This window comes from Aythya marila (genome assembly GCF_965140915.1).
Source record: "Aythya marila genome assembly, chromosome: 1".
Lineage (NCBI taxonomy): Eukaryota > Metazoa > Chordata > Aves > Anseriformes > Anatidae > Aythya > Aythya marila.
The window spans coordinates 167,172,151-167,186,206 of NC_139042.1; the positions used below are offsets into that span (position 1 = coordinate 167,172,151).

The window sequence follows — 14,056 nt, forward strand, 5'->3', positions numbered from 1 at the left end:
ACTCTTCTTCCTCTGATTTGGGCCAGTGATTTGACCTCAAATCACTATCCTCAGGAGGCTTGCCCTAGCTGCTGTGCTATAGGGCAGTTTTTCCTGTGTCTCTTACCAAAGCTTTTCCAGTTTCAAAAAGACTGTGCATTCAATAACCACAGCTGCACGTTTCATACAGACATGTTTTAAAGCTTTTTGAAAAAAAATCAAGATGTAATATTTTGAAAAATGATACAAGTTCATGAGGAAAATCTGCACCAGTATCTAATGCATTCTCAGGTGATTTGAATCCCAACAACACCCCAAAAATATTTGGCTTCCAGTCCAATACTGAGGCAATACTCAGCTGTGAGTTTTGGATGAAAAGGAGTTTCCCTCCAGCCTAGAGGTAAGTTTGAATCACTTTTGGGAGCTTAGATATGTCCCCACTCCTTGGCGCTGATGTTGTCTAGTTTAACACTTCTGGCTTCTGCACATCTTATTTTTTTTTACATGTTTCGGTCCACTGAAGGGGCTACTGGGTCTCACCTCAGCATGTCTCGAGGTGGCAGGCTGCAGGAAGAGGAGGCCAGCCTTCGTCTTGTGAATCTAACCCTTCCCGTGTCACTTGTTTACAGCTGGCTGCCACTCCTTCTGATTGCACAAAGGGAATGTCTGCATGAAATGTAATCAGTGTTGCAATAAACACCGAACAATTGTTCACTTTTATTAAATGCCTTCTGTGTTTCTTCATGTTGCCAAACATAAGACACCCCAGGAAAAAAAAAAAAAAAAAAAAAGGAACAAAAAATTATCAACTAGTATGTTCTTAAAATCTGAGGGCCATGTTATATGTTAGAAAAATCACATTACATCATGATATTTCTCCCTAATTGTCACACAGACTGTGCTGTGCAACCTCTTGCTTGGATTCTTTTTTTTTTTTTTTTTTTCTTTTTTTCTTTTTTCTTTTTCCCAGTTTCTAGCTATTGTAAGTTGCATGTTGTAAGAAGTCCCACCTCCCCAAATTCAGCATGCTGGGGAATAGAGTACCCCTAACTTCTCTGCATAAGTCCTCTTGGTCTTGCAGACGGGATTTTTATTTATTTATTTATTTTGCCACAGAGACATCTGCTTTTGGGGCCTGAGATTTCACTGGAACGTGCTTTAAAAGCCTAATGTTGTGGCACTGTGCAGCGAAGGACAGGACCCCTTATCTTCTGCTTGTTTTGTGGCTCGCGTTGTGGATGTTGGGCACATCCATCACTCTTTCTTCTTTCACTTTCTGTTGCCACCTCCGTTATTTAGAAAGCTATGTTTACACCGCAGACTAGACAAATAGATGTGAGAATTAAGTAAAATGCAGGGAGCAGACGCTGGAGTATCTGGAGTTACGTGTTTAGCAAACAGCCCTTGTGCCACCACGCCGTGTGCCTGGCCATCCCATTTGCCCGTAACAACGCCAGAAACCATTGGCTCACTCCAGCCAGGAGGAGGTAGGAGCCTCGCAGACAATGTTAAAGCTCTTTCCCCGCCTAAAGGGCTCTGCGATTTTGTGAAGTTTCCCCAAGTTCGGGGCGGAGTGCGGGTGCTTTCTGCAAGTACGTTGGAGATGCTGCCACTGCACACAGCGGGGAGAAGCCCCGGGGGGGGGGTCGGGGCTGTGAAGGGGCCCTGCGGGAGAGCAGCTCGGGACCAGGGGCCGGGGCTGCGGCTGCGGCTGCCTCTGCTCAGGGCGTTGCGGGGCGGCCACGTTGGGGCCTCCCCTCAGCGCGGGGCGGGCGCCAAGGGAACATGGCGGGGGGGGGGCGAAGGAGAAGAAGAAGAAGAAAGGGGGAGGGGGAGGAGGGGAGGGAGGGCGCGCGCGCGCGCGCGTTGCCAGGCGACGGCGGCGCGCGGCGGGCGGGGAGGCGGCGCCGGCCGTTACGTGGTGACGTGCGGTGTATATGAGCGCGAGCGGCGGGAGCGCGGGCCCTTTCCCCGCCAGCCGCCTCCGCGCGCCGCCGCCTCGCTGCTGCCGCCGCTGCCGCCGCTGCCGCTCCCCGCCCGCACGGCCCGGCCCGGCCCGCGCAGGTACCGGCGGGGGGGGGCACGGCGAGGAGGAGGAGGAGGAGAGGAGGAAGGGGAGGAAGGAAGGAAGCGGGGGGGGAGCGCGCATGGCGCCGGGGGCCGCCGCCCGGCCTGGCGCTGCGGGCCTGACTCCGCGCCGCCCTGCCCTGCCCGCCGCCGCCGGGGGGCCGCGGCCGCGCCTCAGCACGGAGCCGCCTGAGGCAGCGCCCCCGGCCCCGGCACGGGGCCCTCCGCGCCGCACCGGCACCGCCGCGGGGCTCCGCGGGCCCCTGAGGCGGCGGGGGGGGAGCGCGGCTGCCGAGCGCCGCTGGGCCCCGGCGTGATGCGGCGCTGCCCCCGCGCCTCGTTAGTAGCTTGTTAGTAGCTTGTTAGTAGCTTGTTAGTAGCTTGTTAGTAGCTTGTTAGTAGCTTGTTAGTAGCTTGTTAGTAGCTTGTTAGTAGCTTGTTAGTAGCTTGTTAGTAGCTTGTTAGTAGCTTGTTAGTAGCTTGTTAGTAGCTTGTTAGTAGCTTGTTAGTAGCTTGTGGATGCGAACACTGTGTTGGATTCTGAATGAGCTGGTTAGCTGCTAGTCTCCTATAGGTCCACTCACTCTCCTGACACTTAGGGCAAACAAGAATTTGAGGTTTACGTTCTTTGAAGCATAGGTGACGTAGGTGCCTCTGTACCAGGCAATGTACCAGGCTACTGGGGCTTTAGGTACCTGAAGCATCCACTACAAGGGCTTAGAGCAGGCCACTGAGACTGGAACTTGTGTTTGCATGGTCTGTGTACTGCTGCGCAAGAGGTATGTGCTAGCCATGTCCCTTCCTGCGTTCTGTGACAGGTCACACATGTCACGTGTTCTGGTTTCTGGTGATTTATTTGTTTGTTTATTCGTGTATTTGCAGAATGAGGATCTTATCCATAGGTCTTATACACAGGTGGTAGATCTGGTGCCTTTCAGAGCCCCCGTTCCTCTCCTAACGTTTATAGGACAGTGAAGTGCTGCATCCATGCAGGCAGCCCAGCATTAAAGGAAGTGCCAAAAGCAATGGGTTTGCTGTAGTGGTGCGTGTCCAACCTGTACCTCACTCTGAAAAGTGCTCCTGGGAGCAGGCAGGGGAACTGTTATGGTTGTCACCTCACCAGGCATCCTGAAATGGGTGCTCTGCTTTTTTCTCAGCTTCTTGCACACGTGCTGTACTAGTTATGCACAAGTGAAACCGAAAGCCAGGCAGTGTGGGTATGTATGTTATGAACCCTTTAAAGAGTTTTTGCAGCACTGAGACCGGAATCTTCCAGGCTGACACCATTTTTCTTAACGGAGTGACAGAATTGCAGATCTTCAAGAAAACTTTGGCTTACCCTGCTGTCAGTTGTGTTGGTGCAAATGTGTGTGTTCATTTAGCTCCCAAAAGTTGAAGCAGTTGTACCAAGGAGAACTTAATTCAACATGGCAGAGATCGTATCCCTTCAGGGGAGTGAAATGGCTGGAGGATTTGAATTTCAGCAGTGAAAAAAATCTCAGGGGAAGTGAGACAAGCATCTATTTGAATTCTTGATGAAAACACTTGGTGAAAACCCATTTGTTCCAGTAGGCCAACAGGTATAATAACCGTGTGTGTCGCATCTGTTTGTGTCTGCTAGTATGGCTGTAACCCCATTCATCTGGGGTTCATCCATCATCATGGATCCTCTGATGCAGCTGCAAACATGGTGCATCTCAGACTAACTGTCAAAGGTCTTGTTCTTCTTTCTTTGGGAAATTTGGGCACATTGCAGAAAATTGAGATGTTTTTTAAATACTTGTTTGTTGTCCTGCACTTGTATATACACTCCGTGGAACTTCAACCACGTCTTTTCTTTCCTTCCATGAATTGTTATCACTTGTATTTGTCTGGTACCAGTAGGCACTTGTAGAGAAGACACTACTTTGCAGACAGAAACAAGACTCCTTGGTGCCAGTTGTGTTTTACTACAACTGTGGGGTCTTCCGAGAGAGCTGCTGGCTGGGTGGCTGCCTTCCACCCAACTTCCCATTAGGAAACTGGTTGGTAAATAACAGGGCAGGACAGTCCTGTACAGGCGGCATTTAGTCTGAGGATTGGTTGTGTGATGATTAACCTGGTGTTTATGGGTCAGCTTTCATTGGTAAATTACTTTGAGTGCAAAAGCGATTATAATAAAGTTAATTTAATCTATCTGATCCTTGCTCTGCTCAGAGGCAAGAGCAGTTCCTTGCCACCTAAATTTGTTAAAATGGAGAGCAGTTCTTGTGTCTTGTGGGCTCATCTCAAAAGCCAGGTGTGCCTGGAAGGTGTCAACAGCAGAGGTTGTTTGGGGGATTTGTTTGACCTTCTGAAAAATCAAGCTACTGTAAAAACAATGCATGATTATTTTTTAACAACTTCCTATGCTCAACAAAACTAATGCGATGGGGAAATTTAATTATCAGTATGGCTTCATGTATTCAGTGAAAGATTGCAGATGAATGCAGCTGAAACTGTAGGCTGCAACAAGGAAAAAAACAACCTCAAACCTTTGTTAACTTACATTTGAAACATTGTATGTAGTTTTACTTTTGTTCATTATTATTCATGTCAACATATGAATAGTTTGAGCAACTTGGAGCAATTTCTTTTCCCTAAAGCTTAAACTTTTAAAATAATTTTCATTTTGACTATTTGTGATCTGTCTTCTCTGCTGTCAGAGGCTAGGATGGTGATCTTACTTAGAGGAGAAGATGGAAAACTGTTTAGATCTTAGTATTGGGGAAATACAGGAGGCATTTAGGGGGGCGTAATGTACATATACACAGAAATGACTTACAGTGGTGATGTTCTAGATTAACTTGCAGTGACAAATGGGCAGTTGCACATCAGCTCTTTAGCCTGGTCTTTGTTAACTCTCAGATGAGATATGGCCAGCTTTCCTTAGTAGCTTTTCATGATCAAAATGTAAACCAAACTTTCTAGATCTGAAAACTTCAGTTTGTAGCTGTAGCTACAAAGCATTCAGCTGTGGACTTACCATCTTCCACTTATATGGTTAGATGTTAGCATTAGTCTCATTTTTAAGTGCTGGAAATTTTGGTGAAGGGATTGGACCAAGCAGGTACTGGAAATCTGGTGTGGAGCAAGGACCCAGGCTGGAATCACAAGGACTTGTTGCAGTTTCTGACTACCTGTGGTAAAATCAGTGCAGCCCACTGCTTTGTTCTTGGTGTTGGTAAATACCAAAAGCTCCAAAGTAGAGGCAGTTCTTCCACATTTCTCCTGGGACGGCTTGTCCTTGAGGGAAAGCTTTCTTTGCCAGCTCTAGTTTGAAAAGCTGTTTTAAGCATGGAGAGGTTAGGTTTTGGGGTGGGGTGGAGGGAAAAACAAACCACCCCCCTGGCAGTGATGCTGTTTACATCCCAAACAGTGTTCAGTCTGTGCTTCTGACTTTCCTGATGCCTGCACTCACTTGTGCCACTTCCCATCGTTTGCTTCTCAAGCTCTGCTCATCGCAGGTTGTGTTCTGGTGCTGCTGGAGCTGGGCCCTGAGCTCATCTGCCTCATCTCTGCCAGTGTTCAGCAGGGAATTCAGGTCTTGTCTGCTTTTGTGTGTTGAATAGAAGTGTTCAGTGGGCTCAATGCAATGACACCTGCGTCTTTGCAGAGCAATTTCTCAGTATTCTGGATTCTGAAGTCATTTGAATTGCTTCTTCTAATGTGTGCTACTTTAGATATTAGTACTATTTACTTTGCCTAGGTCGTATCATCTTTTTTTAGGCAGACCAAACTGGTGAGATCTGCACGGCTTGGCCTCTTAGCTCTGGTATCACCTTCTTCGCTGTGAGGAATTTATTAGGTACTTCTGGTGCCAAAAGCACAACTGAGTGAAAGTCAGACGCAAAAGATAATTTTGTAAGTAAGCCTCACATTCCTTGGCTTTCTACAGGTGCACTCTCTGTTTCCAGACACTTGTTAAATTCTGCATCTGTAGTCGTTTGCCAAGTGCCTTGCTGCAGCCATAACCACCTGCATACTTCTCCTGGGTCCCACTGCCAGCTGCAACATCTCACCCCCAGGAGCCACTAAACTGTATCCAAGGTAGATCATTGTCTTCAATGAATGCTACCTTGTTGGAAGCAGGACACCTGAGAGCTTGCAGTGTAGCAAGAGCTTCATTTTCCTGGAAAAATGTAGAACTGAAGCTAACAAGGTGCTAAATACACTGTATGAGTTTCAAGGGCTTCTCAGGGAGCGGATGAGTTTCCCATGTTGCATTCATTAGATGTTCCAGCAAAAAAAGAAAAAAACAAACATCTGAAACTGTAAATAAATAAACTCACTGTTCTTTTTAACTTTTCAGATAAGGCTGTAAAAATGCTTTCTAAATGAAATTGGATAGAAACCTTAATGCTGTGGTGGGTGAGTCTTGCAGATAGTGTAACTGCCAAGGTGGTTGGGTTTGATCCTGTGGCAGTCTCAGCAGTCAACTGCCTCTTCAGCTGATGTTTGGTGTGCACAGCTTGATACTGCTCAATGTTAAAATGTAGCCTGATTCCTGAAGTGCTTTGTTAAAACACTGGTTTTGTGTCATTCCTTCAGCACGGTCAACAAACCAATTTGTTGTATGTTATGTACATCATAAACTGTACAGAGAAATACTCTTTGGAAGTTGTAAACATCTTTTTGTACATGAAGACTGATTTCAGCCCTGCAGGATGGGTGTTCCTTTCCCCTTATCAGCGATGGAAAGGAGAAACTGCAACAAGCCCTGCTGGTCAGTTTGTTTAAAAACCCACCATCCTTGGTAAGGCTTTTCAGATATGAATTTAAACTTCTGGATTAGTTTTCTAATGATGAAACACTGTCCCAAATAGAAATTGGTGTGTCTTCTGCTACAGGATCTTGGCATCCAGAACAAAGGCCATGCTGTGTGTTAATTACTCTATTTTTAGACCACGATCAGATCAGTGGCAGAGCCAAACATGCAGATATAGTTCAGTCCTGAATTTAAATTGCAATTCTATAGTCCATTTCCTTCTCTTTATGATGACTTTTTTCTCTGCAAAGGTAAACAGGTGGTACCTAAAATGAAAAATAAACACTACAGAAATAGAGGATTTCACTACTTGTCAACTGACTCTTCATTTCCTGCTTTAAAGATTAGAGCTTTCACCTTGACTAAAAAGTGCTTCCACACAAATGAAAGCGAGCCCTGCAATTACCAGTAACAAGCTAAATTAGTTATGTGTGTGATCACTGCCTTATTTTGAATTTTTTTTTCCCATAGTGTAACTGTGTGAAGCTTCCATGCAAGCTTAGAGTACCTCCAAGGTGTAAAACTTGTGCTTGCGTGCCGTAACAGGTATCGTGCAGAGGCTTGCAGCAGGAGTGGAATAGCTGCATGGCACAGGGCTGCAGTGGTGCTCCTACCTGAGCAGGAGCAACAGTGACAGCTGGAAGGGGAGAGAGCAGACAAATTCAGCTAATTGCGTTGTATCACTGGGTTCAGCAGTAACACGACCCAGAGTTTTATTCCCCAGTACCAAGTTGCCAATCTTGCTGTGTTATCAGAAGGCAAGACGCAGGGTTTGTTTTCAGGTAACTCCGAACTTGCCTAACCCCATTCCAGGGCTATTCTGAGAGGTGTCCTCCCTGTGGTGTCCTCCTTCTCTTGACCCTGCTCTTACTCATGCAGCTGCACATCTAACCCTGCACAAAAGAAATACCTGGCACTTCTTTTAACCTTGCTCTTATTCAAATGTTGCAGATGAAAGGGGCACACATAGCTGAGGAAGAACCAGCTTTTCCAGCAGTATTTGCCAGTTACATTGGCTTTAGCTGGCTGGGAAGCTGTATGGTCAGCAGAGAAACTTGTTTCTTCCATCTGCTAAGACATGCATCTCCCTTGCGGTGGCCTGCGTGCTTCCACCTTAGCCAACTTAGCAGTGGCATGTTGTTAAAAGTTCTCAGTGTGTTTTGAGAAACACAACTGCTCATCTGAGATGCTTATCCTATAAATCTCTGCCTGGTCCAGAATATCTTACTCAAGCCTCTGCTAAAAAAATTCCCATGTATCCCCGTGCCAGTTAGCATTTCTGGCTGTTGTCTGAGTGTTGGATGTAGTGCATGAGCTGGTGCTTGCACAGTGAACTGCAGCAGAACAGATGGCTTTGGTTTGAGTTCCTGAGGAAGGGTCCAGTGGCACCTTCTTGTTTCTGTGCTGATGGAGCTGGATTCCTCGCCTGCACCGACACTGTTAGGCCTTGACAGCCTTTACCCTTACACTGCTGCTTTCTTGTGTGTTAGCTCCTGCTCTTATTTTTCGAAGCTTTCATTTGGGCAGACAGTCTCAACTTTCTGCTTCAGATTTGAGGCATTTTATTTGTGTTAATTTTTGCTCTCCTACATTAACAACCAGAAATCTTTTGTTAACGGCAGGACTGTGAGGCACTGACAAAAGGAAATAGTCCCTGGAGAGCTCAGTGGCTAATAATGTCTTTCATCAAATAGAAGTGATGCCTTGGTGTTCCAGCGCAGGACTGCCCATCTCATTTAACTGAGACTGATTTGTTTTTTGACCTTCAGCTTTCCTAGGGTGACATCTTTCCATAATATGAATATGATCTGTTTGTAACACGTTTATATCCTGTGTTAATGGGATGCACAACAACCTCTTCATGGTCACTTTCCATGCTAATAGCATGTTTCGTGAATGTGATTGCGGAAGGAAAAATAAAAGACTTGGTCCTCTGCTCGGTTCCCTTACGAAACAGCACTTGTTTTAAACCTGACATGTTATTCAATTGCTCCTTTTTGAAGAAAAGCTAAATGCTCTCCCAGCTGCTGCTAAACCGTGTGATCCCTCCCTGTGTAACAGCTTTCCCATGTGGTAGTTGGTACCGTCTAACACTTGTGAAATGATTGATGTGTTTTCTTACATCTTGGTACCAAAAATCCTGGTCTGTAACTGTGCCATGTAGTACGTGCCTCTAAACTGTTCAGCCAGCTCCGACATCCATGGAAATGAGACGGCACCGAGCGTCGCAGCTCTTTGAAGTTACAGACCTCTCTCGGTGGTTTAAGCAAACTACCTACAACAATTATTACAAACAGCTGCACTCCGGGAGCCTGGTGGTGGATCTCTGTGCTCCTTCCTTCGTTTTTTGGATGGGGGTGGTTGGTGCTGCTTTATGTAAAGCAAAGGGTTGCAAATTGTCCCCCTGGAACGCCGGGCAGCAGCACGACTCTGAGGGAGCTGCCAGTGAATGTATTCCTCTCGCGTTTCCCAGTCTGCAGCGAGTCCAACTTGGCTGGTGTGGCATAATTTGTCTGGCACCTTTGGTTTCTGCATGCATTGCAAATAGCAGTTGACAGGACTTAATCCTGATTTTTTTAAATGCAACTAGCTGTCCTCCAGCTGGGCTTCTTCTCATTGCTGACATCTGACTTAGGCCACTCAGTTTATTTTCTGTTGCAGCTTCGTAATTGCACGTAGGGCTCGCTAGTTCTAGGCATTTTCTGCTCACATCTTACTTTCAGTTGCCCAAGGCTTGCCAGCGACGGAAGGAGGCTGAGACTGCTGTGCTGTGGGAGAGCTGACTTGCTTGCAGTACTCTGAATTACTGGCTATTGAGGGAATTAGCTTGGGCAGAAGGGTAGATTGCTTTTAAAGACGTGAGGCTTGGCTTCGGTATTCTCAAAAGGCCTGTTTGTGTCCCTTGGACGGCTTGAGAAATTTCTCCTACTTGCTATAGCAAGCTAATTGGGTGAGTAATTCCTCCAGAGGGAAAATGTTTCCTGGAAGGGGCAGGATGGGCATGGTGCATGGTAGGTCACCCACAGAGGTGCTGAGCAGCTGAGATTGAGGGCAGACTGCCAGGAGAAAGCCATCCGGCTGCAGCCACTGGGGCTGGGGGAGGCCTCGCCTTGTCAGCTGGCTGTGAAGTCACCTCGCTGTGACCTGTCCTCCCGGGGCTGGGACGATGGCAGGGTAAGGTGACAGCAACACGCTCCCTCGGGGTGCTCAGGGTGACCTTCTGCAAGGGAAGGCTGCTGGGCACAGCAACAGGCTTCGGCGTGGGCACAGGGGGCTGAATGTCTACAGCTGGTGTCCTAAAACTGAGCTCCACCTCGGCGTAACTGCTTTGTGAAGCAACAGCTCGTAATTGTCAGGGGTTACTGACGGACAGCTTGTGGACAAATGCACGGCCATGTTATTAGTTTCTGCATGTATAGGGCTGCACTTCTTAAATGACACCTCACTTCCAACTTTCTTTTTAAGCATGATGACAAAGAGCACATTTTTGATACTGTTTTGCTAAGATTGAAATTTTCGAGGGAGATCTGATAATTTTTTGGAATTCTGCAGCACACTCTCAAAACTGTGACTAAGCGTGTGATTTTTTTTTTTTTTTTTAAGTCTCCTAACCTTTCAGTTATGAAAAAGAAGGTGCTCCTTGTGTGGCAGCAGGCTTGTGATCAAGCTTCAGCTCTCTGTGAAAGGTTTAAAACACTGTACCCTTTAGAAAGCTCCTACTGTAGCTTGTGTTTGTGTTCTTTTGCTTCCTTTTTGTAGCATTAACTTCCTATGTGCTGTCTTTAAAGCTGAGCACAGATAAGATAAGCATTTATTTTCCTTGTTTTTTTTTTTTTTTTTTTTTTTTTTTTACAGTAAGCAGCAAAGCATCTTTCCCTGTATGCGAAGCCTTGGGGCACCTCTGCCTTTGACCATAATTCAGTGCTCCTGGCTGTGGCTGCTCAAACAAGAGGGAAATGAACGTTTTCTGAGTGAGGAGGTTGTTTGCCTGCTGGATTGGAGCAGTGGAGACTCATAATCCTTCCCTTGCATCTCCCATGATGATGCTTCAAGCAGTGATACCCATGAACATCTCTTGTCACTCGTGCCAAGGTGCAGCTGCTGTTCCCAATCCTAAATGAAAGGAGTGGGGAAGGAGAGCTGTGGTATTCTTCTGGAAAGCTGAGTGGAAGGAGCATTATATGCAAAGATTGGGTTTTGGGGAGATAATGCATTTTAGTCTTGCTGTTGTATCTGAAGCTGCCAAAACTGGGACCTTGTAGTAAGTGTTGTGCAAGACTGTCTCCTCTTAGGGAAGGTGTTTCCTCAATACTCATCTGCCTCTGCAGTTTTTTCACCAGTAGAATTGTGTTTGTAGAGAAGCTTATGGTTATTTAAGTAAATGACAAGCTAAATGTGATGCAACTGTATAGCCACGCTGGTGGGTAGCACAGATTAGTCTGCCTGCCAGCGCAGCGCTGCTGGCACGGTGCCTCGCAGCCTCGTCACACAAGAGCTGCTTTCTAGAGCTGGCAGATGACAGTGCCATGACAAACAGTAGTGTCTCCTCAGTTTGAGGAAGAAACCTCCCAACTGCAAATGTTCTGATACGGAGCAGTGTAAAAAAGCAGAGGGCAGATTCAACACTGAGATATGGCAAAAGCTGATGCAAGGAGAACAAAACAGGGTAAAGCAGATAGGAACACGCTGAAGGGAGGTTCTGAACTTGCCAGCTAACATGGTCTACTTGAATTCCCTGGAAAAACTTTCTTCAGAGTTGTCCAAAGGCTTGGAGTGAGCTGGGCCCTTGTTGCAGAAGGTACGGCCCTGAAGTAAGCGGGTAGAGAGCAGGCACAGCCGCCCCTTGCAGAGATGGGAGCTCCCCAGGCAGGGCTCTGCGCTGCTGTGAATGCTTTCAGCATGGTCACACGTGGCCTCGGGGAGAGGGATGAATAGTGAAAGGACGAAGGTGGTTGATGGGGGCGGTTATTCAGAACTGTAGAGACAAGGACCCGCTGAGAAATTCAAGAACGTGGAAACTGCTGGTGAAACTTCATCTGCTGCTCTTGCTCAGCACAGAAAAACTTGGTGTAATATCTGCAGGCTGACTGTTGTAACTAAAACCCACATTTTGGTGCTTTGATGCTTGAACAATACCAGCTCGCCTGCTTTGTTTCAGGGAAGACAAATCAATTTCATAACAAGCCCATAATAAGGGCTAGTTTAAATATCTGTACTTGTAAAGCCAGCGTGTTTTTTCTGAATGTAGCTGAAAGCTACAGGAGTTTCTGGGGGAGTTCTTGCTCAGTCATTGCTTGTAGATAGCCCTCTGCTAATGGCCTCTGTTGGGGATGGGATGGATACTTGTTAAACATTGTTTTAGCCTGACTCGGTCATACCTGATCTCATGGCATCATTTAGAAAAAAAGCTCAGTTGAATTTTGAAGTCAGTCTGTTTCAGCAAACCTGTACCTGGAGTGCTTCAGCTGCTGGCTTGGGGAGACACCTGGGTTGTGGTCCCTGGTGCACCTTTGAAAGAGCTGTCTCCAGATAGATAGAAGATGAAGTGCTGTTTTATGTGGAGAATGGAGATGGGAAGATGTTGGTCTCTGCATGGGGCAATAATAGTTAACGTGATTGTGCCTGTTCCACTTGTATGACAATGTGCAGAAGGCAAGGTGAGCTGTGCACCTAGATTGGGGCTGCTAGCCTCTTTACAAAGGTCCTGCATGAAGGTGTTTTCACAGAATCACAAAACCATCTAGGTTGGAAGAGACCTCCAAGATCACCGAGTCCAGCCTCTGACCTAACACTAACAAGACCTCCACTGAAGGAGCTCACTAAGCTCTACATCTAATTTGGCATTGATAAAACCTTTTGCAAACCAGAAACTGTGCTAATTGTGGTATTGCTCAAAAAATATGGAGGCTTCTAAATGAGCTGTAGTTGTTGTATGTTCTTAGTTTCTGTAGGCCTTCAGTCTCTGCTGTCACTCATTTGAGAATGGTTTGTGGAGGAGGCTGGGACTGGTGTAGAGGCAGCTTGCATCCATGTGTGAACCTGGGGTCACACAACAGGCAAACACGAGCTGAAACTTACAGAACTTCCAATGAGTCAGAAATGTTCCTGGAACTCGTCGGTTTCTTAATGAATTGTTGCATGATCTTGGGTTTGTGGCAGTGCTGCTGCTCTGTCTGATAGGAAATACTGCATTTTTCTGAAATGGATGGACAAATAGCTGGCTCTCTGTTTTTCCACGTACGAGGGAATTGAATCTGGTTACATGCAACCAGGACATATTACCAGAAACACATTTTTGTAGTCTAGATTTCTAAGTATTGTTTTGCTGGTGGAAAGTGTTGTTCATCTTGCAATACATTTGAGAACACATGTGCTTTGTGGCATGCGAGATGTGCAATAGTCTCAACACGTCGTGTTTGTAGGCTTGAGCATGCTTATGGTGATGCTGAGGTACTTAAAATTCTGATTGTTCAGGACATGGAAATTAGCTCTGTTAAATAGCTTGGTGCAGTGTCATCAAATTAATTATATGTGGCAATTCTCTGGGTGTTTTGAGGAACTACTTGGATTGGTTTTGTAAAGTTAGGATTAAACATGAATCCACAAAAAGGCATGTTTAGTATTAAAGAACATGATTCAGCAGTAAGAATTGTCTGCAATTACATGCTGAAAGTGAGTAAAATTTAGCAAAAGGGTTTTTAGCACTCTTGTTACTTTTTCTCAGATTACGTTTCATAATTTTGTTACTTTTAATTAGATAAGATTAGTTACCAGTTTTTGATCTTAACACAATCCTATGGTACAAAATGCAATGTGTTTGTTTTTTTCCTGGTATTTAAATGTGTGTTAGTAGATTTATTGGCTCTAAGCCAGAGTGACATTTTCCAGTATTTCTGTATGCTTTAGAGTGAAAGTTCAAAACGTTTGCATGGGGGATATGCCACTTTAGACTACAATATGTATTTATCCTATTTCTAAAAGCTGGCATAGTTTGTTTCCTTTTAAGTGTTATGGCACTTGCCTGTAGACCTTGTAAATGAAATCTAATGCTGTTTTTGCATTTTGTGTTCTCTTCTAGGGTTTGAAATCTGAGCATGGCAGACATCGACAAGTAAGTAAAATCTGTAGGTTACTGAGGCTGTAACTGTCCTGTTATGTACTTCAGATGCCTGTTCCCTCCAGATATACGAGGGACAGGGTCTTTCTACTACAACGTAATCTTGA

The 14,056-nt window shown here is 45.9% G+C and overlaps 1 protein-coding gene across 5 annotated transcripts in view; it reads left to right on the top strand.

Annotated features, from left to right (window-relative positions):
- The first annotated feature begins 1,550 nt into the window (after window positions 1–1,550).
- NAP1L1 (nucleosome assembly protein 1 like 1) overlaps window positions 1,551–14,056 on the top strand; it is a 28,129-nt gene continuing 15,623 nt past the window's right edge. For 4 of the 5 annotated variants that reach the window (XM_082766018.1, XM_082766021.1, XM_082766022.1 and 1 more), the window contains exons 1-2: window positions 1,918–2,043; window positions 13,911–13,943. In XM_082766018.1, coding sequence (XP_082622144.1) covers window positions 13,927–13,943 — 17 coding nt within the window. In that variant the 5' untranslated portion in view covers window positions 1,918–2,043; window positions 13,911–13,926. Of the gene's footprint in view, window positions 1,572–1,917; window positions 2,044–13,910; window positions 13,944–14,056 lie in introns of those variants that run through there. The other variant, XM_082766019.1, reaches the window with a different exon arrangement.